At 42.0% G+C, this 25,127-nt stretch overlaps 1 protein-coding gene across 4 annotated transcripts in view; it reads left to right on the forward strand.

The window, feature by feature from the left end:
• Positions 1–25,127, forward strand: part of LOC128606040 (probable E3 ubiquitin-protein ligase HERC3) — a 40,780-nt gene that overhangs the window by 14,070 nt on the left and 1,583 nt on the right. For 2 of the 4 annotated variants that reach the window (XM_053622006.1, XM_053622007.1), the window contains exons 11-25: positions 700–759; positions 4,762–4,873; positions 6,452–6,641; positions 7,532–7,695; positions 8,885–8,998; positions 9,382–9,405; positions 9,479–9,568; positions 9,713–9,883; positions 11,148–11,291; positions 14,219–14,385; positions 16,149–16,215; positions 16,887–16,969; positions 18,964–19,147; positions 21,349–21,451; positions 23,777–25,127. The exon at positions 23,777–25,127 is cut by the window's right edge and continues 1,583 nt beyond it. In XM_053622006.1, the coding sequence (XP_053477981.1) occupies positions 700–759; positions 4,762–4,873; positions 6,452–6,641; positions 7,532–7,695; positions 8,885–8,998; positions 9,382–9,405; positions 9,479–9,568; positions 9,713–9,883; positions 11,148–11,291; positions 14,219–14,385; positions 16,149–16,215; positions 16,887–16,969; positions 18,964–19,147; positions 21,349–21,451; positions 23,777–23,985 (1,882 nt within the window). In that variant the 3' untranslated portion in view covers positions 23,986–25,127. Of the gene's footprint in view, positions 1–699; positions 760–4,761; positions 4,874–6,451; positions 6,642–7,531; positions 7,696–8,884; positions 8,999–9,381; positions 9,406–9,478; positions 9,569–9,712; positions 9,884–11,147; positions 11,292–14,218; positions 14,386–16,148; positions 16,216–16,886; positions 16,970–18,963; positions 19,938–21,348; positions 21,452–23,776 lie in introns of those variants that run through there. The other 2 variants (XM_053622008.1, XM_053622009.1) reach the window with 2 other exon arrangements.

Genomic DNA, 25,127 nt, shown 5'->3' on the forward strand with positions numbered 1-25,127 from the left:
TGTGGCCGATAACAACTACGTGGGGCAGTTTTCCCCGCTCAGCTTACTGTTACCATGGGAATCAGAGGAGAGCATGACCTTTGAATCTCCACAGATGGCTGACATGTTGATCCACCAAACACAGCTTAGAATTAGTCACTTTTATTTAAAAAAAAAAAAAAAAAAAGGTTTTTTAACTTTTATTACTGCAATCAAACATTTAGTCACCTGTTACTTTTATATATTTCACAGGCATTAAATGTAAACACGTACAGCGTTATACTCACAAAAACAAATTTTACATCACCTCTTACGCTATTTTTTTATATACGCTGTATTTACAATATACACACAAGCGCTAAGAACCAATCAGATTGTAGCTTCATGAGGCTTGTGGCCAGAAAAGTGACCGGTATAAAAACCCTGACACCAAACCATGTCTACAATCAGTGCACATGATTTTGATGGTATTTTCTGTAAAAAAAAAAAAACTAAATACATAAATAAACAAAGGATATCGATACAAATTACATATCGATTACTGTCAACGAATACAAATAACAAAATAGTATTCGTCCATAAATACATTTTACATAATACAAATAAATATTTGATAAATCATGCCGTTCCTAGACTGTATACAATTGTATATATTTATAAATGTGCCTCACACATTTTGTCTCTCTATGAACTTATTTTGCTTTGCTTCTTCTTCTGCAGTGACATCATTCTGCTGCTGTCCTCGACCGCATGTTGGAACGCCAGCTTCCTGGACCAGAGGTAAGACCCGACGATTAATCCACACGTTTTTATATCCGCTTTTAAAGCTATACTACTTCCAGAAATGCTAATTTTGAAGGACAGCTAGTTGGCATGCTCTTATTTTAGAACCTTGAACTCGCTGATCATTAAATTTTAGCAATGTTGGCACACACTAACACTGGCAGCCATGGACTTCACATGAAAAAGGTTTTATTTCCCCACAATGCTCTGCCGTTTGAATCACTCTCCAAATATGCCGATGTTCACAAACACACACACATGATCACATGCACGTACACAATCTGTTTATTTCCTACCATGTCCTGTAAAACACTAGGACATCTATTGGCACAATTCACAAGGAATGACCCTTGGACTCATCAGCATTATTATTTTTATCTGTATAAGGCTGTGCTCGCTAGCTTGTGCTTCACGTAATAATCTCCTCTTTAAAAAAAAAAAAAAAAGGAGCTCAACCTTTGCAGTAGGGTTTATTTGATTACGTAACACACAGCTGGTTTCGTTTACACTCGGATTGTGTGATTATGCCTGGGTCAAAAGTTTGTGGACACTCGACTGAAATGTTTCTCCTGATGTTAAAAAGCTTTTGATCTGAAGGTGTGAAATCGGTGTCGTAGACAAAAATATAATCGTGCCGACGTATACATTTCTTTCATTAGAAACTAATATTTTATTTACAAAAAAAAATATTTTTTTAAAGGGACGACTCAGAGCGAAATGTTTCTGAAAAGCAGCCGATAAGAGTCCAGCGTCGGTGTGGACTCCTTTAATACTGTTTAAAAAGCATCTCGGGGAAATTCCTCAAGAAATCGGTCGAGAAAACGCCAAGAATACATTCCTGGAAATTCTAGGCAAAAAGGGCATCTACTTTAAAGATACTAAAATATTCAATTATTATTATTATTATTTTTTATCAACATCATTCCCATAGTTCCATTTGTGTTGTTCTAAAATTTTGATGACTTTATTCTTCTTCTAAAATGTGGAGGAAAAAATAAAATAAAGAATGAGTGTGTATAAACTTTTTGACCGGTAGCGTATGTGGTTAAAACAGTCGGCCTTGTACAGTGTGGGCTTTAGACACGTGATGGTGTGTGCGCTGATTATTTGGCTGGATTTGGGAATACAACGGGGAAGACTTGTAACAATACTGCATTAGTCTAAGCACTCCTGGGATATCTGATCACATCACAATTAGTCCAAAATAATAAATCAGCCTTATTTATTATGGTTTTATATTTCTTTCATATCTGAGTGCACGTAATATAAATAGCGGTCTGACCTCGATGCTTTGCAAGTCATCATGGTGTATGTGCGTAATGGATTAACTCTGGAGTGTTTATACTGAAAACATGATTTGAAAACATCATCCCGTCACTGGATACAGATGGATAGATTCAGGCTCTAAGAAATCCCAAGCTGACTGTTGCCTGTAGCTTTTGCAATGTGTCCTGCACTGTAGTTATTGGCTGCAACTTTCCAGTTCTGGTTAGCACTGATCGAGAATGCTGAAGGCCGGCTGTGAAGGAAAGTCTTCGGATTGGCTGTACTGGTTCAGCCAAATGTTGGAGAAGAGAAACAGACACATGCACAGTATCTCATTTTTTAACTTCTGCTCATCTAGTGTGGCTAGCTTTCAACAGCATGGTTGAACAGGCTGTCTAAATTAAAGCAGACTACATCAAGGGATCATTGTAAATTCAGAATGACAAGAAATTCAAAATTAGAAATTCAGAACAATTCAAATTCAGAAGGTCAGAACAAGAACTTCAGAATGAAAGGATTCAGAACTGGAAATTCAGAATAAACAAAGTCAGAGTCCCGAAATTCAAAATGATCTGAAATTCATAACCTGACATTCAGAATAATTGGAAATTCAGAATAAGCAAAGTAAGAGCCAAAAATTCAGAATAAAAAAAAAATTAATAAATAAAAATGATCTGAAATTCAGAACCGGATATTCAGAAGGATTGGGACTTCCAAATGTGTATAAAATCAGAACTGGACATTTAAAAGTTCAGAATGAACAGAAATTCAGAATAATAGGCAATTCAGAACAGACTAATTCAGAACCCACAATTCAGAATGATCAGAAATACAGAACGATCTAAAATTCAGAATTACTAGAAATTCAGAATGATCAGAATTTCAGAACCGGAAATTCAGAAAGATTGGAACTTCAGAATGTGTATAAATTCAGAACTGGAAATTCAGAAGTTCAGAATGAACAGAAATTCAGAATAACGGGGAAAGTCAGAACAAACAAATTCAGACCGAAAAATTCAGAAACAATCAGAATTTCAGAACGATCTAAGAATTTCAGAATGGTCAGACATTTAGAACCAAAAATTCTGAATGATCAGAAATTCAGAACCAAAACTTCAGAATGATCAGACATTTAGAACCAAAAATTCCGAATGATCAGAAATTCAGAACCAAAAATTCCGGATGATCAGACATTTAGAACCGAAAATTCAGAATGATCAGAAATTCAGAACCAAATATTCTGAATGAGCAGACATTCAGAATTAGCAGAAATCCAGAATGATTGGAAATGCTGTACAAACAGAAATGGTATTTAGCTAGCTAAGCCTGATTATCTGGCTGTGTCCCAGACCTCATGCTATTGCACTAAACAGTACCTCAAAATAGCGCAGCACTATAGGAATTAAGATCGGTAGGTTGTAATATATATGACGTAGTATTTAGTACAGGAGTATGCTGCTAGGACCTGAGGGCTTTGTTTGTGATAATGATCTGTTCCAGTTTTCTTTCTTTGACGAAGAACACAGATTTCTGCCATTTCCTGGTGGGATAGTTGTATCTTGTATGTGTCGTCCGTCAGTTGATGTGATTGGTACTACTTCTCTAACGTTAACATGGTGTGTCAGGGCCCTAAGATAGCTGAGGCCTGTTTCACAAAGCTGGTTTAGGTAAGTTTGGATTGGGTTTTTAGCAGGTTTCAAGGCCACGGTAACTTGTTCTACACGGCTACCCTGCTCCGGAACAGGTTTTATTCTTGGTAAGAGAACTCAAACCCAGATTGGACCAATCAGCTGTAAGCAAAGTGATTTAAATCTGACCCATCCAATATAACCGTTTAGTGTTTGTAGCGATGACTTCATGGTTTGTGGAGCATCCTGTGCAGCTCGGAGCACGAATAATAAAAAGGGCACTTAGAAGGGAAAGAACTTTTAGCGGACAGACGCAATCCTCCGGCATTCCCCGATGACCATCTGAATGTAAAATTTAGGATTTTTGGCAGGGTATAGTTTATCTACGCCGGCTTCTTGAGCCGCACGTTAAAAATCGGACACGCCGAAGCCACACTCTACTGTACCGCAAACTGTATGTGTTGCTTTCTGGTCCTTTGCGAGTGGTACATATTTGCATGTAGTGGCATTATTCCTGTCCTGATGATATATTTTCACAAATTTATATTTATTTAATAAAAAAAACTGATTTTTATATTAGATGAAATTAAGTGAAATGTAAGTTATAAGTCTGTTTATTCTCATTGTGAGCCTATAAAAGTAAACTTACACATTTACACATTTAATTTTCTCATAATAATTTCTTTCTCTTCAGCCGGAAGTATGCACACCTGCTTTTCTCCATCTTGAACGCTATTGGCTGTTTGCTGCAAACGTCTGGCTTTTACGTGCACGCGCACACGGCGTAAACCTCGATTCACAGTGACTGAGAAAGTTGATCAGGGTGGGATTTGTTTGGTTTTGTCAACTCAAAACCTACTCTGAATCTCCGAGTTTGTTCAGCTGGCTTCCTGAAACACGCCTCTGATTTAGCTCAGTTAAACTCCCCTCTTGGTTACCTTCTGACCAATCAGAATAGAGAATCCAGCAGCACCATCATGTAATGGTGCATAATGGCAATCATGATCGCATTTGAAAGACGTCGCGCAAGACTTTTACGGATGTTGATTCGAGTTATTGTGAATGTTCGTATTGAAATTTGGATTGTATTACACTTCTTTTGCAGTGATGATGGTCATTTTAAAACCAACCCCAAAGTCCCCGGAATCGACCTCAACTCGGTCAGGCTGCTGTTCGAGATGCTGATGAAGCCAGCCTACTCACGGCTGCTGGAGCAGGTACATAAGCATGTATATCACCATACCCATTCTACGTTACATTACACGCACAGCGAAACACAACTACTGTATGTATGCTGCTGTGAACAGCTTATGAACATGGTACAGCTTGATTTTATTTTTATGCTTGTAATATATTTGGCTGTAAGGACAAGATTTTGGAATGTTGCTTGTTTTTCACTGCGTTCTTCTCTAATCTCCCTGGCCGACTAGCTGGAGACAGGTTTTGGGGAAAGCTTATTTGAGTCCCAAGGAGTTTTGAGGTTTTTTTCCTCCACTGTTTGAACAGATGAATCATCATGGCTAAAAGCAGCCTATTAATAGCACATGGGAGTTTGTACCCGTCAGCCAAACTTAACTTATTGTCCGCTTTGATGCATGGTGTGGAACACACTGCGTGTGTGCTTGCACAGTAACGAGCAGACTTTATTATTTTTATTTTTAGACCTGATAGATCACATTTTGTAATTTTATACAAGGCGGTATCAAATGGATTGGATGATGTTGGACGAAGTGGCATGCTGAAAGAAATAATTGCTGCTGACCGATCAGTCTTTAGCCCTTTTTCTTCACGTAAAGTCTTTGTTTCCTTACGTAATTGACTGGGATTGTAAAGGGCAAGCTTTTAAGTCCCTGTGAAGCGTCTTGAAACACGCAGCATTATTCGACGTGGTGACGTAATTTCCACCGAAACAAGAAGTCTTGCCGGGACATATCGAGTGGCTCCGCCCCTTTTACAAATAGTCACTAGCGTTTAACTTGTCTCACAGCCCGGGCTAAGCCATACTCGACAGTTAGTATCGTGGGGTTTTGTAATGTTTGGGGCGGGACACTTCAGATTGTTGAGAGCATTTGATTGGACAGAAAATGTTGAAAGGCTGAAGTGCAATGTTGAATTGGTGGTAGAGAGCGAGACTGTAAAATCTAATGAAAATATCTTCTGAATGTGAATTTTGTCATTGTTTTGGAGCACACTAGCTTATAGATAAGCTGAGGGCTATAACATATTCATACTACAAGCCACAAAACGTTTAAACTTGATTTAAATACAAGTTTATAAGATATGAGTGTTATGCTGAAAAGATTTAACAGCTCTTCAAAGTTGCCCATTTTTAGTGCACAGTATATGTGAGATGGGGATGGCGAAGAACTCAGAAATTAACTAACAAAAGCACAGAAGCATATGATTACCTGCACGGCAATAAAATAGGCCAGGTTCTGTACAGGAAACATGGCGACTGTATTATTTTTTTAATGAACGTAGAGGTAGAGCCCAGTCAGAAAGTACCAAGCTTTCACCGCTTAGTAACATGTAGGCGTTCATATCCTAGATACAGCTCTGGATCGGGCTGAAGTTCAGAGGGTGTGTTTCTCACACACACAGGTTTATTCAGATTGGCAGCTGGTGAACAAAAAAAGATCCCCAATATTGACATTTCAAGCATAACATTAATAAAATGTACAAAATGAAACGTTAGTATGTTAATCTTCACCCAGCTTTACATTTTTTAAATCATATTGTTTGTCGCACTTCCTCACAAGTCCGCTGAGTGGGCAGTTGACTGTGTGTGTTTCTAGACCACAAAGAGCTTCGAGAGTTTGCTGATCCCTCAGCTCCCCTGCTCTCCTCCTGATGTAGAGGCCATGCGCATTTACCTGATCCTCTCCGAGTGTCCGGCTCTGCACGACTCCAAAAACTACATCTCCCTCACCATCCCGCTCGCCATGGCCATCCTCCGGCTGGACGCCAACCCCAGCAAAGTGCTCGGTATGATCCCACAGGTGTCATTAGGGTTACGACCGAAACGAATATTCGACGGCACACTCGACGTTCAGCTGAACGAGCGACGCCGGATATTTCGATCAGATATATATTTCCCGGTTCTTGTTATCGAAGTCTCGTTCCATCAGCCGTGTCGGAGCACAATAAACTGTCCAGTAGGCCAAGCAGAGTGACCTGCATCGGGGTACGAAATTTGAGCTGGGTGTCTGATTTCTGCGGTGTCTGTAGCTAGGCAGAGGAAGCAGTTAAAGCAATTTCCAATCGGAAAAATCAGGTCACCTCAGAATGAAACGACTTTACGTGTCAAGGAAGAAAATACTTGATTTTGGTATTCAGAGTTTGGACGTGTTTTCTAAAATGCATTTTGGCCTCTTCAGCGCTTTATTAAGACAATGGATGACTGTATGTAGTAAAATATCGCATTTTATACAAGATGTCATGTGAATAAGCTGCATGACGGTGTGACCTGTGGGAAATTTTCAATTCTAGGATTGTGCTCTTTCATTACAGTAAATTGACTTTATCCTCTTTCCCAGTGTAGACAGACTGGTGATGAAGCGGTGTGACCAAAACCATGGAAATAGTTATTGCAAAGCATCCGTCGTTAAAGAATCCCCGGAGCAATGACTGCTAAATTTGGCAAAAAACGTATGAGGAAACATTTTATGTCTCTGAGATGTCCGTCTGGACAAGACTAAAATGATCAGACCACCCTTGAGTTCAGAAATGAGTCGTATTTTGACGTATCTGAGAAAAAAAACCAAAGCATGGAGTTACAATACGTCGGCTCAGGGTTACTGATAAACTGATCGCTGCTAAACACACTCAAGTAAAAATATTTAAACCAATGTTTGTTTTTTTTCCTTTATCTGTAGATAACTGGTGGTCACTGCTGGATGGTGAGGTCTTCTGCAGGTTGGTTGAGATGTATAAGAGCATTGTGGTGTTCCTGCTCACCGGTGGCAAGGCCCTCCTTATTCCTGTGTTTCTGGAGAGCTACTTTAACGCTACGCTGAAACTGCTAGAGAAACTACACAAGGTAAACACCTAAAGTTGTCCTTTCATATTATTTCGTGCTCACAATTTGGAAAATGAGGCGTGATCTATATAATCTTGAAAACACCTCAGAGGCTTCACCGGTTCTACATAACATCTTTAAGAGCACCACAAATCGATCCCCTTTGACTGACCACCGTTAGACGCAGTATTGACGTGTAGATATTTGCTATCCAGTAGCGTGTGTGAGATAATACGTACCTCTTTAGTTTGAAATTTGTCTCACTCAGCTTTTCGGAAGCGAAGCCCAGGTGCAGTTTCCTGCAGGGAATGTTGTTCTCGTGTATTTTTAGACACCTCATGTAGCTGGAACTGTTTCCAGAGCTGCTGCCTAATCGCAAGCCGTTCCACGTGTTTCCGCAGAAAGAGAGCTGTTCTTGGCCGGAAAAATAGATTCACCACCGAATCAGCGCTGATCTGCAACCAAGCTGCAGAGATTTCAAGGGCTTTGGTGGGGGGTGCCATTATTTTATGACAGCAAATTGAACTTCTCATTTATGTTTAAAATAAAACCAGAGGAGCGAGGAGGAAACGATCTTGTTTTACTGTCGATTCCGATGAAGATCTAAAAGCCACTAAAACACGCCTCTCTTTTTTTTTTAGACCACTGTGTAGTTGAATTCTCGAATCTGATTGGACAGAGCGCGTATAACCGTACTGTTTTGGTGGTAGTTCCGGCAGTAACGCGAACGACATGTCGTTCTAATACATTGTTGGTTCTATATTAACAGGGACTTTTAATCTAAGACTAATAATAATAATAAACAGATTTTTAACAAAGAAAAACATATTATCGTTGATGTTTTTGTTAGCAGACGTTTATTTATACTTTATGGAAGGAGCCGCGGGTGTCGGTGCTTTGTAACAGTCACGGTGCTTTTTATCGTTGCTAGTTATAACATCCTGTAAGTGGTAACAGGAAGTCTCGTGGATGTTCGACATCTTTAAACCCCTTTAAAACGAGCGATGTGTTATTCGTTAATAACTTTAACATTGTAATCATTGACAGTGCACATTTCTGGTATCTCCGGTATCTAGAAATATTCAGATGCCACGCCAGTATTGAGCCCTGACCTACATAAATAAAGCACAGGCAGGGGGAAAAAACCCCACCACTATTGATGCTCTGTAAGATATTTAGATTGTAAACGCTTCTTGTTGTCTTGGTGTAGGTGAACCAGAAAGCCCACCATGTGGAGTACAACCGCTTCTACATCCCCGACATCACCAGCCTGGTGGACATCCAGGAAGACTACCTCAAATGGTTCCTAAGCAAAGCCGAGATTGTGAGTCTTCCCTGCCTCCCCTCTCACTCATCCTCCTCTTCCTGTTATCTCTGCAGCTCCTGCTGGTGCTAGGCTACTCAGATTAATGTTACACCAGGAAATTTATTAGCACAGAGTTGAAGGTTAGGTTATTCTTCTTTATTCCCTGTCCTCTAGTAAAGCGTGTCCTCCTATTGCCAACCCCCTCGCACATTAAACAGTCTCATTAAACCGTCTGAAGTGTTCTCGCTCACGTATCAGCATGATCGGATGCTGTGAAAGGGATATCCTGTAAACTAATAAACTAAACTAATAAACTAATACGACCATATATGGTCACGAAGGTCATGGAACAGTGTAATTACTTCGTGTTAATTAATTCTGTTTCTTCATTTACTTTACAGAAAATGCGATCTCCTCCAGTACAGGTATGTTGATGTGCAGCTTTTCAATTCGGAAGCGTTGAACGTAATGAATTACTAAAAGCGTTTTTATTTTCAGAATTCAGTTACGTTATGTGCCTATCCGTTCATATTGAACGCTCAAGCTAAGACAACCATGTTGCAGACAGACGCTGAGCTGCAGATGCAGGTAACAAACCCCGTTAAGCTGTGTTTTTGTTTGCATTTTTTACTCCGGTACCACTGAAGTCAAAGTGATTCAGCCTGATCGTTAATAGATAGCGCTTATTGCTTATTAATTAAAAAAAAAAAACATTTTTAAAAATCGTTTAAGATGGCAGTGAGCGGTGCCAACCTGCACAACGTGTTCATGCTGTTAACCCTGGAACCCTTGCTGGCACAAAACCCGTTTCTCGTCTTGCACGTGCGGAGGGATCACCTGGTCAGCGACGCGCTGCGTGAGCTCACCATCTATAACGATGTGGACTTGAAGAAGCCCCTAAAGGTGAGAAGACTTCCGTATTACCAAGACTTCCATGTTATGAACTTAGTAGAGAGTATCTAGGTTGTTGTGGTTATGCTAATAGATTTTAGATCCAGTTTTAGATAAGGTTCCAACCTCTCAAGTACTCAAAAGTGACAACAACGATGAATAACGAGAACAATAACTGATCGCGGAAGTCAATAGGCAGCCGAATGAACGTCATGAAATCCATTCTACATTAACTGAAATTCAGTACCTGACAACAGAACTGTGTATATAAATTATTATGATTTTTTTTTTCAAAATGGAGTTGCAATATTAATTTAAAATGTCACAGCGGAATTGGGACCTGACCTTATTGACTACACGGACTGCAGAGTCATAGTCAGAGATGCCTAGCAGGGGTGGACAAATCATTAATTCATTACCTAGCCTATTGGGTTAGTGAAAGCTTCAATATGCCAACGCAGGCCCATGTTATTCTTGCCTGGAAGTACAATTAACTATGCTAAGAAACAACAACTAATGTAATTGAACTCAAATTTTATTAAGAAGATAATTGTGTGTGTTAATACAATCAAATAAAATAAGCGAGGATTTGAATCCCTATAAAGGCCGACCTCATATGGGTGGGTGTAGTCTTTATCCTTTCCTAATAATGTCATGGCTGATGTATGCAGCGTCAATGCATAAAATCATGCAGATACAGGTCAAGAGCGTCAGATAATGTTCACATCAAACCTCCAGAATGGGGGGGAAAAAACATGATCTGTGTGACTTTAACCATGGCATGGGCTCCTGGGATTTTCACACCCAACAGTCTGTAGAGTTTACACTGAATGGCGTGAAAAACAATAAAAACCTTTTTGTTACAGCTCTTGACCAGTATCGGCATGATTTTATGCATTGTGCTGCTGCCGCCACATGATTGGCTGATTGGATAACTGCATACTGTAAATGAGCAGGTGTACAGGTGTTCCTATTAAAATGGACAGTAAGCGTATATGATGGTTTTTTCGAAAAGTCAATCAAGAGTAGAGTTTTTTTTTCTTTTTTTTTTTTTTTACTTTTTTCCCCCTCCCCCACCCCTTTTGCTGGCTTTCACTGTCACCTAGCATTTAAACACGATGTGTGACGTGAAAACAAAGGCACAAGCCAGACTTTAGTAACATCTCGTACATGCAATGTGAGCAGAATTGAACTTTTTATCTGTATCCAAGTTCTTTGTTGAATTAAGAAGAGCTGGCCTGATCCCAACTGTTTTGTTTCGCGACTCCTACTACAGGTGATTTTTGACGGAGAGGAGGCAGTGGATGCAGGAGGAGTCACTAAAGAGTTCTTCTTGCTGCTGCTGAAAGAGTTGATGGATCCAGTCTATGGCATGTTCACCCATTACCCAGAATCCAACTTGCTCTGGTTTTCCGATAAAGTGAGTCGAACACGAAGTCCTGTTTCACTTGTGACAAAGGCGTTGAGGTTATGTCTACAAAGTAAATCACCATAATGCATGGGGAAGCTGATGTTATGTTCTCCTCACACCATGTGATGCAGTTATATAAAGTTAAGAGATCTTTTATATCTTAAGAATCTTTGCTTTATGATTGTGACGGAACTCTGTGTACACTGGATATCAAATTGGCTGTGATTCGTTTTCCCATTGCTTGAGTTTATGTTTCTCAAGGATAAAATAACAATAGTTTAATCACTATTGGACTTATAAATAAGGTAACATGTTCAGTAAATGTTTGGCTTTGCATTTAATGACTTGTTAACTGCTTGTTCTCGGTTTCTAATGGGTTCTATATCAGTGGTTTATTAAAGGCAGTTGCACTTGGAAGGTAAATCAGTTAAACATGTAGATAAAATAATAAGTTAAGAGATAAACATAAGATTAAGTTAGAGTTCAAAGACTCTGTAAGACGACACGAGTGCTACAAGCACCTTAGTAGAGTCATCTGATTTTTCGAAAATAAAATTAGAGTTGGATTCTCATTTTATAGACTCTAAGAAAATAAAATCATATTCCAGTCCCTCCAGGATTTTGCGATTGCAGAAATTAACGCGAAATCAAGCACTCCGCAACATTCGGAGGAGCTTGCGATTTTTCAAAATGTTTGTTTTTTTTTTGGGCCGAGACGCTTCACCTAACGTAATCGTAACACGTATTTGGTCAGAACCCTCGTCGATTCACATGCGGCGAACATCAGTACAGCTAAAAGGTCTCATTTACCAGCAAACATCACTGTGAAATACCGTGCGAAACAATTTCGTGTGATTGCGATTTCACCAACTCGGGTATAATTCCTATAGTGCCGATTAGTAGACTTAAGTGGGACACCACTACTGACCCAAAAGCAGTAGAAAAGTCGGCTCACGATCATATAAATAAGCCACAGAAGTTTTGGGATTCTGTTCTGAGGAACGATGAAACAAAACTGGAACTTTTCGGCACGATGGATCAGCGGTATGTCTGGAGGAAGAAGAATAAAGAAAGAACACTCTGTCCACAGTCAAGCATGGTGGTGGCTCGGTGATGCTCTGGGGCTGCTTTGCATACTCTGACAAATGGAAACCTGCAGTTTGTGGAAGGCAAGATGGATTCATTGAAGTATCAGGAAATCCTAGGAGAAAACGTCATGCCGTCTGTGAGGAAGCTGAATCGTGGGCGTCATTGGACCTTCCAACAGGACAATGATCCCAAGCATACCTCAAATTCCACCAAGGCTTGGTTGCAGAAGAAGTCCGGGAAGATTCTGCATCTTGTTTACAGCAGGTCATAACAGCAAATGCGTGCTCTACTAAATACTAAAGATGCTTGCCATGAAGGGGTTGAATCATTTTGAAGCTGGAGAAATCATTGTAAGTTGCGTTTTGAGTTGAATTTGGGGAAACCACTTCAAGCATTCGTTGTTTGGAACTATGTCAGTTGCTTTTGTTTGAGCTGTCCATTGCAAACAGCTGAAAGTCTGTACATTTTGACAGTAAACCTGATTTGCAATGGGGGTCGAATCGTTTTGATTGCAACTGATATATTTGTTAAATATTGTACAGATTCATTTTATATAGCCTGGAGGGTGTCTGCTGTTGTTACAGGTTGTTTTGCCAAGATGGAAAAAATTATTGTTGATGCACAAAACATCAGTAGTCGTATCTCACATCACGGAGGCTGTGGATTTCCAGTAATATAGGTTTTTCCTTTTTTTTTTCTTTTTTCTTTTCCTGGAGGTGTATTTAGCGTGCTGGATTTGTAAAAGCGCATGGAAACCCTACACACTGCTTGCTGGTGTATACAAAACATGGTGTGCAATTGTAAATGAACATCAGAGCAGGCGGTAAGGGATACACGTGTTCTTTCCAAGCTGACATTGGGTTACTTAAAAACAACCGTAAGCCACTATTTTGCAGTCTTGTAGCTGTTTTTTTTGGATTGTCTTGCACACAGGGGCAAAAGATCAAGGATCTTTTTTCCCCCCACTTTTCTGAAAGTATCAAAGGTACAACTGGAATTTTCATTCAATTTTCAACTGGGACAGGCTTTGTTACTCTCAGGAGTCGATTCGATATTGTGATCTACTAATCTCATTTGTTCATTTTTAGTATTAAGGTTTCAGTGGATCCGGAGCCTATACCAGAAACACTTGGCTCAAGGTGGAAAAACACCAGCACAGCAGTTTGCAAGGCACCATACACATTCACATTTACACCCAGGGGCAATTTAGTTTAGCCAGTCCAACCTGGTGGTAGGAAACTGGAGAATTTGGGGACCTTTGAGATGTGAGACAACAGTGCTACCCACCATGCCACCTGCCATGTTACTCTGTTCTTTTTACATTTTTGTAGATTGTAAATAAAAATATCATCAAAAGTATTTTTTTTTTCTAAATGTCACTATTGATATGGTGTTGATATTGCTAAGTTGCTATTGATGTGGTATGATGTCATAGTGTGATTATTTTATATCCACACCTTCCATATTTTGCAAATATGTTAACAAAACCCATATTTTCACAACTGCAGAATATAGCAAGGCACTATTTGCTCAGCGGGTATGTTTAGTGTCCCTGGTTCATACTCTCCACATCTTTGCACGGGTTTCTTTCGGATTCTCCGGTTTCCTCCCGCTGTCCGATAAACATACTGGTAGAAGGATTGGAATCGACTCCGGATCCACCGCGACCCTAACCAGCGCTCGCTGAACAAGAACGAATGAACTGCGCATTAGTAGTTAATCAAACACCCATTACATGGTCAAAACGAAAAACATGGGTAAAACAAAAGCTTGAAGTTGTTTTAATTGTAAAACAAACAAACAAAAACACAATGCATTGATTGTGTACTAAACTGTTTGTGCCGCAGTGTTTTGTTGAACACAACTGGTTCCACTTGATCGGGATCGTCTGTGGCCTGGCTATCTACAACTCCACCGTTGTTGACCTGCACTTCCCTCTCGTGCTCTACAAGAAGCTCCTAGATGTTCCTCCTGTGCTGGATGATCTGAAGGAGCTCTCCCCTACTGAGGGCAGGTACGCAATTAAAAAATCCTGCAAGCCACGAGAGGGGAAAAAAAAATTGTCCTCTTTGCCTAAATGAATTATCGCATACCGTCTTTAGCCTTGTAAACTCAAATCTAGAGTTCACCGTTTAGGTTTTTAGTGCATTTTTATTTCACCAGAACAGTAACATAACCCCCGAACAGTCTACAAAATGCAGGTTACACAAAAGCCTATAAAACCCCACAGGTTGTAAACACCTGTATAGATCCGAACGCGATTACGTCCTTAACCTTCTTTGTTGTGACGGAGTCCTTTCACTGTTCCTGGGTGAAACCAGAAGCGTTCACTTTAAACACGTTTGCCTTGTTTTCCAGCCCACGCTCTTTTCATGCTGTTACGTAACCAGCAGTCGTTATGAAAGGTTCAATTAGCGCACAGCAGAAACCCTGGATCAAACAGAGGACATGGGCCGTTAGCCCCTAATTATTTCTAAATGTCAGCAGAGAAATGTAGCAAATGATCCCCTCATTGCCACTGAGGAGCCAGAATCAGGAAACGCACAGGGTGGTGTTTGTTTATGAAGTTGTAAAGCTCTTTTTTTTTTTTTAGCTTGTTGTGTGTTTATTAGCTTTTGAGCACATGGCTCATGTCGGAGGTATTTCTTTTATCGTGTGCAATTTAGTATCATGTGTGTGAACTGGTTGAACGATTAAGATAAGATGCTCCCAAAATACCTTTTATTGCCTTGTCAGATATGTTTGTTGATGGCTGTGTATTTATTGATTAACTCAAGGTTTAGAAGGTTCCAGAAAGACACGAGGAGAGAGCTCTTTTGCTGCTGATTGACAGCACGAGTGCCTCTCTGTTGTTAACCGCTTAAGGGTCCCAGCTGTTGCTTCGTATTATAAAGGCTTTACGTGCATCGTTCTTCGCTTATCGAAGCTCTAAAAACGGAGCGCATTTCATAACGGCAGATGACGTGTAACGTTAAAACAGTGACGTGAGACGAGTAATGGAAAGCCGCGGCCTGTCGGCAGCACTCTTAATCTAGGTGCTGTGGGATTTCAAGCCTCAGTTGGTGTGGTTAATTTAGACTGAGGTTAATACAGATGGATGCGGAATTAAATGTGCAGGAAAGAACATCCAGATCCGTCTCTTTAATAGGGTTGTCACGGTAACAAAATTTCAGTAGTCGGTACCAATACCAGTAAAATTCCACGATACTCAAAACACAAAAACATGCTAATAACAGCACACTATTTTATTAACAAAGTTAGCTATGAATATAAAATGTATTTTTAAAAATGCCATTCTGTATACTTCAAGTATTTCATTATTAAAGCGACGAGGAGTTATCCAGACAAGAGTAGAAATGTGTTTCTGACCTACTGATATTAAAGACGTACACAGTGCTAGCCACACATCTATTATTTTCTAACACATAAATTTCAGATATATCGCTCATCAAAAAGCCTCTGGTGTGTAAAATTAGTAAGCCCCATCCTAATCCTAACCCTCCCATTTATTTTACCCCAATAAAAGTTAAAGCATTAAATGGTTAATAAGGACTCCTGACTGTATTAGCGTTAAACGCGCGTATGCTAACATTAAGTAAGCAAAAACGAGGATGTTTTCTTGCAATTATACACTCCAATTAAACTATGCTACAACATTCATAATGCAACCTCTGCCATCATTTTAAACTCACCTGCTTGAATAAATACTAGCAGGTTTTTTTCAGGGGTAGGAAATATTGAGTGAATATGAATATAGTGAATAGATACTCTTCACAGGAGCCTCCAGCAGCTGTTGGACTATGACGAGGAAGACCTAGAGGATGCCTTCTGTCTCAACTTTGCTGTAAGATATTTATTTATTTATTATTATTCCTGATGAACACGCGAACAAGATGGTCCTGGGGTGTGGGCAGTATCATTCGTTCATTTTCTTTCTGCTGGTCTTGATCGAGTTTGTGGTGGCAACAAGCTGAGGAAGTCAGGCCAGGCCGGTTTTTTTTTTTTTTTTTAAATCCCCCCCCCCCCCCCCCCCCCAAATTTTCTCCCTACTTTAGTCATGGCATATTCCTACACATTAAACCCCTATAAAACGACAGATGCCAACCGGGGAGTTTGACGGCTATCACCGTCCTTTCGAACGCGCTATGCACCCCCTTCTGCATGCATGAGCTCACAGCTGCCCACGATTGTTTAGTGTCACTGTGATTGACTGGAGAGAGAGTATATCACCCCTCCCTCCCTGAGAGCACGGCCAATTTTGCTCTCTTGTTCTCCCAGTCACGGATAACACGGTAGCATCATCAGGATCCAACCAAAATGGCGACCGTTTCGGGGCCCTTATTACATTATTATACAGCACTGTTTGCTTCCAAGTATGTGGAAACAGCTGGAGAAGTCCTACATATGAGTGTGATGGCCAGGTGTTCACAAACTTTGGTGTGTGTGTGTGAAACTCCAAAGTTCATGTCTTGCAAAATCATGTACATTAGCAAAGATACATGCATCTCTTTACAGATTAGCCGAGAGTATTACGGGGTAACGGAGGTGAAGGAGCTCGTCCCTGGAGGAGAGAACAAAACAGTAGACAAGTCCAACAGGTGTGTTACTCAGGCCTAACATTTATTACATTTTGGCGGACGCCCTTATCTAGAGCAAATTGCGTGTATCTCATTCATACATCTGAGCATTTGAGGGTTAAGGGCCTTGCTCAAGGGCCCAACAGGCCCAACAGGTTGCTCGGGTTTGAACTCACGACCTTCTGATCAGTAGACCAACACCTTAACCATTGAGCTACCACTGTCCTAAAGCCAACAGCGGAGTCTTAAAAGAGGTCGCAATGTTCCAGCTTGTGTCCCATATTTGACAGTGGGTGTGTGTGTGTGTGTGTGTGTGTCTGCATGTGTGTTTTACTGTCCTCTGGGACAATTCTCTGAGGGTTTAGGCCCGAAGCCTAATGATGGGTGTGTGTGTGTGTGTGTGTGTGTGTGTGTGTGTGTATATATGTGTGCGTGTGTATATATATGTGGGGGTGTGTGTGTGTGTGTGGGTGTGTGTATATATGGGTGTGTGGGTGTGTATGTGGGTGGGTTGGACGTGGTAAATAACTTGGGACAGAATTTTGAGATTTTATAGGCTCTGGAGACGATGGGACTGTACCAACAAAACACAAACGCGCACACACATTCTCACACACACACTCCATTAGGCTTCGGGCCTTAACCCACAATGCATCGTCCCAGAGGACAGTAGAACATGCGCGCACACATACACACACACACACACACACACACTACTACACATTCTGCCAAAATGAAATGGATCCTCTGGCAGTATCACAGAGCAGCCATTTTAACAGCAGACTCTCTGCAGCGGTTCAGAACATGCAGCTCTGCAGCTCAGTCTTTTGTTTGTCTTGGTTTTTTTTTTTTTGCTAACACAGTACGGCTGAATCCTCAATGGCTTTCCATTTTATATGTATGCACACTACATAGGCTGTAGAACATGTGTAGTGCACTATTTTCCCTTCCCTTTCTGCACAAACCTGCGATATTTGTCCATTCTCTTAGGAATAAAACACTTGGTGGTGTGCTGCTGTAGGAAAATAATAAAGGACAGGGTGGTGCGATGCAGCCTGAAGGCGATTATTTTCCTATAACAGTAGTTCTCGGATTGTTTTATTCCTCTTCCACCTCTACAATTTATTAAAGAAGGTCCCTTCATACGTTTTATCTGTTTATAGTTTTATAGTTATATTTTAGTGTTGTGGAACATCAGTGAAACAAGATGATGGATGGATAGATGTACTTTATTGATCACTAACAATATAATAGCTAGTTGTTATAGCCAATGTGCCACCTGGGAACAGAGGGGTGTGTGTGTGTGTGTGAGAGTGAGAGTGAGAATCCCCTCTGGCGAGACGTACACGCTTTGCTTAAAGTGTAAGGAAGGTGTGAGAGCAGCGTCTGCATCTCTTGCCAGAAGGCTGGCTGAGTCAGATATTTGTCCGAGAAATTAGGCAGGTGGCCAGACATTGTGTGTGTCTGTGTAGGAGTAAACCTTGTTCTACACAGACACACACACTATCATTCACACCAGATGTAACTCTACCATCTGATCCGTTGAAGAGATTAGAGATCCTCAGCCGGAGTTAGATTATAAGCTTTAGTTCACTTTGGAAGCTTTTCAGGATCCATATCACAGGACTGATGGACCCCAGATCCTGTAGACTACCAGATTACAGTGGGGTGGATGAGCGAAACACACACACACACACACACACACACACATCAATGTTGACACACTGGTGACAAAATGTACTGATGTCTTAATTTATTTGATATTCATGAATATCTTCAGGAATGTGGTTTTTTTTTTTTATGCTTTAGGGAGAATTTGACTGTTCAAGCATGTAAATAATGATTTGTCACATAATTTTAAGTAACACAGAGCTGAAATCTACTGGAAGATTCGTTAGTGTTGATCATGTGGTGTGTGTGTGTGTGTGTAGGGGCATTGTTAGTTTGCATGTACATGCAATCTGGATTTCTTTATAGAGTAAATAGGCGTGTGTGTGTGTGTGTGTGTGTTTCAGAGAGGAGTTTGTGCAGGCCTATCTGCACTACATGTTCACTGAGTCGGTGCGAGAGCTGTACTCTGCGTTTGCTAGCGGTTTCCTGAAGGTGTGTGGTGGCCGGATTCTCTCTCTGTTCCAGCCCTCTGAGCTCATGGCCATGGTGGTGGGCAACAGCAGCTACAACTGGGAGGAGTTGGAGAAGGTGAGAGAGTAGCAGCGCGCACACACAGACACACACCGTGAAAGACAGCGAGCAACACAGTGCGTTAGTATAATTAAATCAGAAATGTACATTAGAGAGAGATACAGGTAGATTAGAGAGACAGTACAATACAGTAGAGACAATCTGTATAATACAACACTAAAAATATGAAACAGCAATACAATTCTATTCTAGTTCTTAAAGAGTTATAAATAATAAGAATAATTATTACTACGCACAACTCTGGAGCTCTGCCACTACCTGCAAGAGCAAAAGGAAAGAGGGAAGGAGAAAGAAAGATGGAGGAAAAAAGAAATAAATAAAGGATGGAAGAAAGATGGAGAGAAAAGGAAAGTAAAATGAAAGAAAGGACAAAAGAAAATGAAAAAGAAAGGAGAAACAAAAAGAAAGAAGCAAGAAAGAAAGAAAAACAAAAATGGAGAGAAAAGGGAATAAGGAAGAAAGAAAGATGGAGAGGAATGGAAAGAAATAAAGAAAAGGAAATGAAGAGAAAAGGAAGGAAGTCTGGAAAGAAAGAGGGGAAAGAAAATGAAATATGGAGAGAAAAGGAAAGAAAGATGAGAAATGAAAAAGAAAAGAAAGGGAAAATTAAGGAAAGAAAGAAAAGATGGAAGAAAGAGAGCGCAAGAGAGAGGGAAACATAGAAAAACAGAAAGAGAAGAGAGCCGGGGTGGGGCCGTTGTGGAGAGAGCCGAGAGAGCCGGGGCGGGGCCGTTGTGGAGAGAGCCGAGAGAGCCGGGGCGGGGCCGTTGTGGGGCGGGGCGGGGCCGTTGTGGAGAGAGCCGAGAGAGCCGGGGCGGGGCCGTTGTGGAGAGAGCCGAGAGAGCCGGGGCGGGGCCGTTGTGGAGAGAGCCGAGAGAGCCGGGGCGGGGCCGTTGTGGGGCGGGGCGGGGCCGTTGTGGAGAGAGCCGAGAGAGCCGGGGCGGGGCCGTTGTGGAGAGAGCCGAGAGAGCCGGGGCGGAGCCGAGAGAGCCGGGGCGGGGCCGTTGTGGAGAGAGCCGAGAGAGCCGGGGCGGGGCCGTTGTGGAGAGAGCCGAGAGAGCCGGGGCGGGGCCGTTGTGGAGAGAGCCGAGAGAGCCGGGGCGGGGCCGTTGTGGAGAGAGCCGAGAGAGACGGGGCGGGGTCGTTGTCGAGAGAGCCGAGAGAGCCGGGGTGGGGTCGTTGTGGAGAGAGCCGGGGCCATTGTGGAGAGAGCCGGGGCGGGGCCGTTGTGAAGAGAGCCGGGGCGGGGCCGTTGTGAAGAGAGCCGGGGCGGGGCCGTTGTGGAGGAGAGCGAGGCGGCTTCCGTTGAGACGTAGACGTAATAAACAGTATGTTAGAAGAGAAGAGGTTTATTGGAGGAAGCATGGCTGTGCTTTGTGTCATGTTCTTCGCCTCCACTTCCTCCTTTAATGTCCGCCGTCCCGTGTAAGATCCGGCTCTGCATTTCAATGGAGTTGTGTTTAATATACATTAGTCGTACAGAGTCTTTAACTAAGACGTCTCCGGGCGATGCTGCCGTTTGCTCAGAGATAATATTTTCCCGGTTTTCCTTCCACAGAACTGGAGCAGTCAGCGTGCTCGATGTCCACCATCCGGTCCATAAACAAGTTCCATGTCTACGAGACATGAGCCGATGGTTACCGATGTGGGATGTGTAGTAGTTATCAGTGGAATCATTACAGTACTGTTGTACAGGAGACGATTCGAGTGTTTAACCGTCAGCAACAGTTACCCTGTCTCAGCAGCGTAATACGGAAATCACCACGCATGTTTTCTTGTTCTCTCAAGAACCTGTTCTCCGTGTGTGGTGAATTGAAAGTTTCACCGGTGTCCCGACTGTTCAGAAACTCCAGACGATTTCAGCAGCGAGACAGATGCGGTGGTGCAAGAATGTGCAAGTGTACAAGTGCGGATGCTGTGTAGTCATTTTGGTCTCGAGCCAAGAGCATGCTGGGTAATTACTGTACCAGACAGCTAGTTGGGTAACTCCACACCTGCCTCTCTCTAGCTCTCTCACAGTGTTCGAACGTAGGAAGTGTCTGTAAAGCACACACGTGAAAAACTCTAACGCTTGCTCATTGTAAAATATATATATATATAAATAAATAAAGCACTCATCCTGTGATTTAGATAATACCGCAGTTTTATTCATGGTGTTTGTGCGCTGTTATGGTGAAATGCTTCATTCTGTTTTGCAGAACGCGAGCTACAAAGGCGAGTTCTCGGCCTCCCATCCTACGGTGCGGATGTTTTGGGACGTGTTCCACGAGTTTCCCTTGGAGAAAAAGAAACAGTTTTTATGTAAGTGTCTCGGTGCTCGGTGTTGTTACTCAAGCTGTAGCGTGTTGCTCAGCATTCAGATCCACGTACGGAGAGGAGTGGCGGACTACAGGGGAAACATCAGGAAAGCATCAAGGTTGTAGTGTAGAAGTGAAAATCTGGCAGCTGTAGCAGCATGGGGGTCAGAAGTTTGAGTATTTCAGAAACTGCTGATCTCCTGAGATTTTCACAGACAAGTATGGTGCGAAAAACAAAACCTTCGGTGTTTGGTTTATGAGAGAGGGTAGAGGAGAATGGCCAGACTGGAGCTGACAGGAAGGCTGCAGGTCAAGTCAAATAACCGCTGTGTACAACCATGGTGAGCAGAAAGGCATCTCAAAACGTCCAACTCTGAGGAAGACAGGGTACAACAGCAGAAGACCACATCGGGTTCCACTCCTGTCAGCCATGAAGGAATCAAAGTCCCCGAAACCAGAGGGTCTCCCAGAAGACTGGAAAAAGCCCAAGATTGGACGGTTTGCTTGTTCAGTTTAGATGAATCTGTACACACTGTAGCCTGTTCTCATTATCCAGCACTATTTCTATTCTGATCATTTTTTATCAAATATTTAAGACCAAAAGATTTGGGTATTGTCACAAACTGAAGAACATCGAAGTGGTGAGAATATTTTGGTGATGTTGTACAAGGCGCGTTCACATCGACGAGCAGGAGAGCAACAAAAATGAGCAACGTTTCTACAATTGTACAATGTATTTCCATCTTCAGACAAGGTAACTGTTCAATCAAGGGGAAAAAAAGACACCACGTAGGTCACTTCGTAGGTGTCCGATTACTAACTGTAGCCCAAAGCAGACGTCTAGCTTTGACTGGACACGTCCAAAAAAAGTACTTTCACAGGAAAAGGCGTTTGATTGCGAACCACCCACCGTGTTTACTCGCCAGAGAGTGCTCCAGACAGTTCACTGTCTCGTTCAGACCTTGTTCCAACAAGAGAGCCGATTACGCCGCATGCTTCAGTGTTCTATAGATTGTAGCCGGCGAAGTGTGTACACTGCCGGTCAAAAGTTTGTGGACACTCGACTGAAATGTTTCTCATGATGTTAAAAACGTTTTGATCTGAAGGTGCGTGATTAAATGTTTGAAATCGGTGTCGTGGACAAAAATATAATCGTTCCGACGTATTCATTTCTTTCAATAGAAAACTAACATTTTATTTGCATAAAAATCTTGTTTTAAACGAAGCGAAATATTCCGATAAACCGCCGATAAGAGTCCAGCGTCGGTGGGAACTCCTTTAATACTGTTTAAAAAGCATCTCAGGGAAATTCCTCAAGAAATCGGTCGAGAAAAAGAAGAATACATACCAAGAATACATTTCTGGAAATTCTAGGCAAAAAGGGCATCGACTTTGAAGATGCTAAAATACTAAATTATTTTGAATTATTTTGGAGGTTTTTTTTAATAGTTTTGATGACTTTATTTATTTATTTATTTATTCTAAAATGTGGAGGAAAAAATAAAGAATGAGTGTGTCTAAACTGTTGACCATTAGTGAATATATAAGATGATGTATATCTGACCAACCCCCTTACCCCACCCTCTTCCTGTCCATCATTAAAAACGGACAGCTGCTGACCTGATATATTCCCTGGGTGGCATTTGAGGAGGTGTGAATAGTTACAGTTTAGCAGTGATAATGATGTTTGAGAGCAAAACAGGAGACTCGAAAGTACTAGCATGTGTAGTTTTTCAAATAAAGCAGCGGCTTTAAAAACACGAGTCTAAACACGAATAAATATTTGGAGAGGATTGGACACGGTATGTGAAAAATGGTTACTTTTTGCTTCGTACTGACTTCATCCAAGTGATTCCCGGGCCAATTTTGGACCGCTCTCTTGGACCCTTGACCAAAAAAAACAACGCGACCTTTCACCTGTGAATTCACAAGTCTCAGGTTTGTGAACAAATGGGAAAACAAGAAGGTGGGACGTGAGTGTTTTGGATCAGCTGGAAAAAAAATCAGTTAAAAAAAAAAATGTAGTACTGTAGCTTGGCGCACATCTGTATTAGGAAAAAAAATAAATAAATAAATTGCAGCCTCATCCACCAACATACGCTAGGGAGTTTGTGCTAGAATTAGTTTTTCTATTGGATTTTCTTGTTAGTAGTGTGAGCACATCCGTGTTCGATTCAGTTCACCAACCTTCACGATTCAATTCACCAAAAACCGAACCCGGAAGATTACCACACACGTGCGTGGGAAAAGATGAGCCGTAACTGTATGTGTGTTTACTCACCAGTGTTGAAGCTAACAGTAATCTCATCTCTCTTTCTCCTCGGCTCAGTGTTCCTCACAGGCAGTGACCGGATCCCCATCCACGGCATGTCCAGCCTGCGCATCATCATCCAGTCCACGTCGGCGGACGAGCACTTCCTGCCCGTCGCTCACACCTGCTACAACCTGCTGGACCTGCCGTGCTACAGGAGCAGAGAGACGCTGCGCTCGAGGCTCACGTGCGCCATCGAGCAGTACGAAGGCTTCAGCCTGGTGTGAGAACTCGGCTGCTCTTTCACACACACTCGCACTTTCACCGAGGACGGAACGACGTCTGATCCCCCACGCAGAGCGGCTCTGACAGTGTGAGTAGGGACGTATACAGACCCTGAACTCTGAACTCTGCTGAACTCTGAGTGGAAGAAATCTTTTATTCAATTTTATTTTTGGGGTGTTAGTGCGAGAATTCCTGTCGTGCACGTTGTTATCCGGAGCGCTTTTTTTTTGCTTTCCTGCTCCTTTCCGAGTTCTGGGATCAGCGTCAAGATCATGTACGTTTAGACGGGCGCTCTACGCCGAGACAGGAAATATTTTCGCTCGGTGGTTTGGAGTCACATTCGGACGCTTGGGTTTTTTGTTTTTTTTTTTGCTTCTGTGCGTGGTGGGAATGAAAGAACTCGGGATAAATCCAGAAACAAGTCCTCTGAGCTTTTGACTGGAGATGTCCAGACCTGCTGCTGAAGTGACGGAGGACGAAACAAGCCATTATCCGGACGCGAGAACCTATTAATCCTCTCTGCTTATGCGTAACTCGACCAGTGAATTCATTTACAACTTTGCCTTTAATACGAGCCACTAGCGAGGAACGCCTACAGCTTTCGTTTATTCTCCTTTTCCTCACTTTCCCAGCGTGCATGCAAGTGTGACGTTCCAGAGTGAAAGCTGAGCCTGCTAATGACTGTTTATCGCCACAATAAATATGTATACGGTAAACCCAAAAATGTTCTTTATGGTTGGGGGAAGAAGGAAAAAAAAAAACAAGCTAAGGATTTGAAAGCCACAAACGACCGCAGTAACTGACAGATGATTTTTTGGTTTTTTTTTCCCCGTTCGAGGGAGGAGATAACTGGAGCAATAACTGGGTGTTGTGTGTGTGTGTGTGTGTGTGTGTGTGTGTGTGTGTGTGGTTTCGATTTGAACGCCGGCCTATGCACAACCACGGATCTGTGGAATAAGCGGAGCAGAACGCTGGTCCTGTGCGTGTAACGAGTCCCGGACGGAGATTCCTGCTATAACGCTCCTGATTTAAACCCGACAGTTAAAGGTGGGGTCAGTGATTCTGTCAGTAATATTCTGCTTCCTTTTATAACAAATAAACCAGTCAGGACGAGGAGGCGTCTCTACTTCCATGCTGACCGTCT

The sequence above is a fragment of the Ictalurus furcatus genome, chromosome 3 (genome assembly GCF_023375685.1).
Source record: "Ictalurus furcatus strain D&B chromosome 3, Billie_1.0, whole genome shotgun sequence".
NCBI classification, from domain to species: Eukaryota; Metazoa; Chordata; class Actinopteri; order Siluriformes; family Ictaluridae; genus Ictalurus; species Ictalurus furcatus.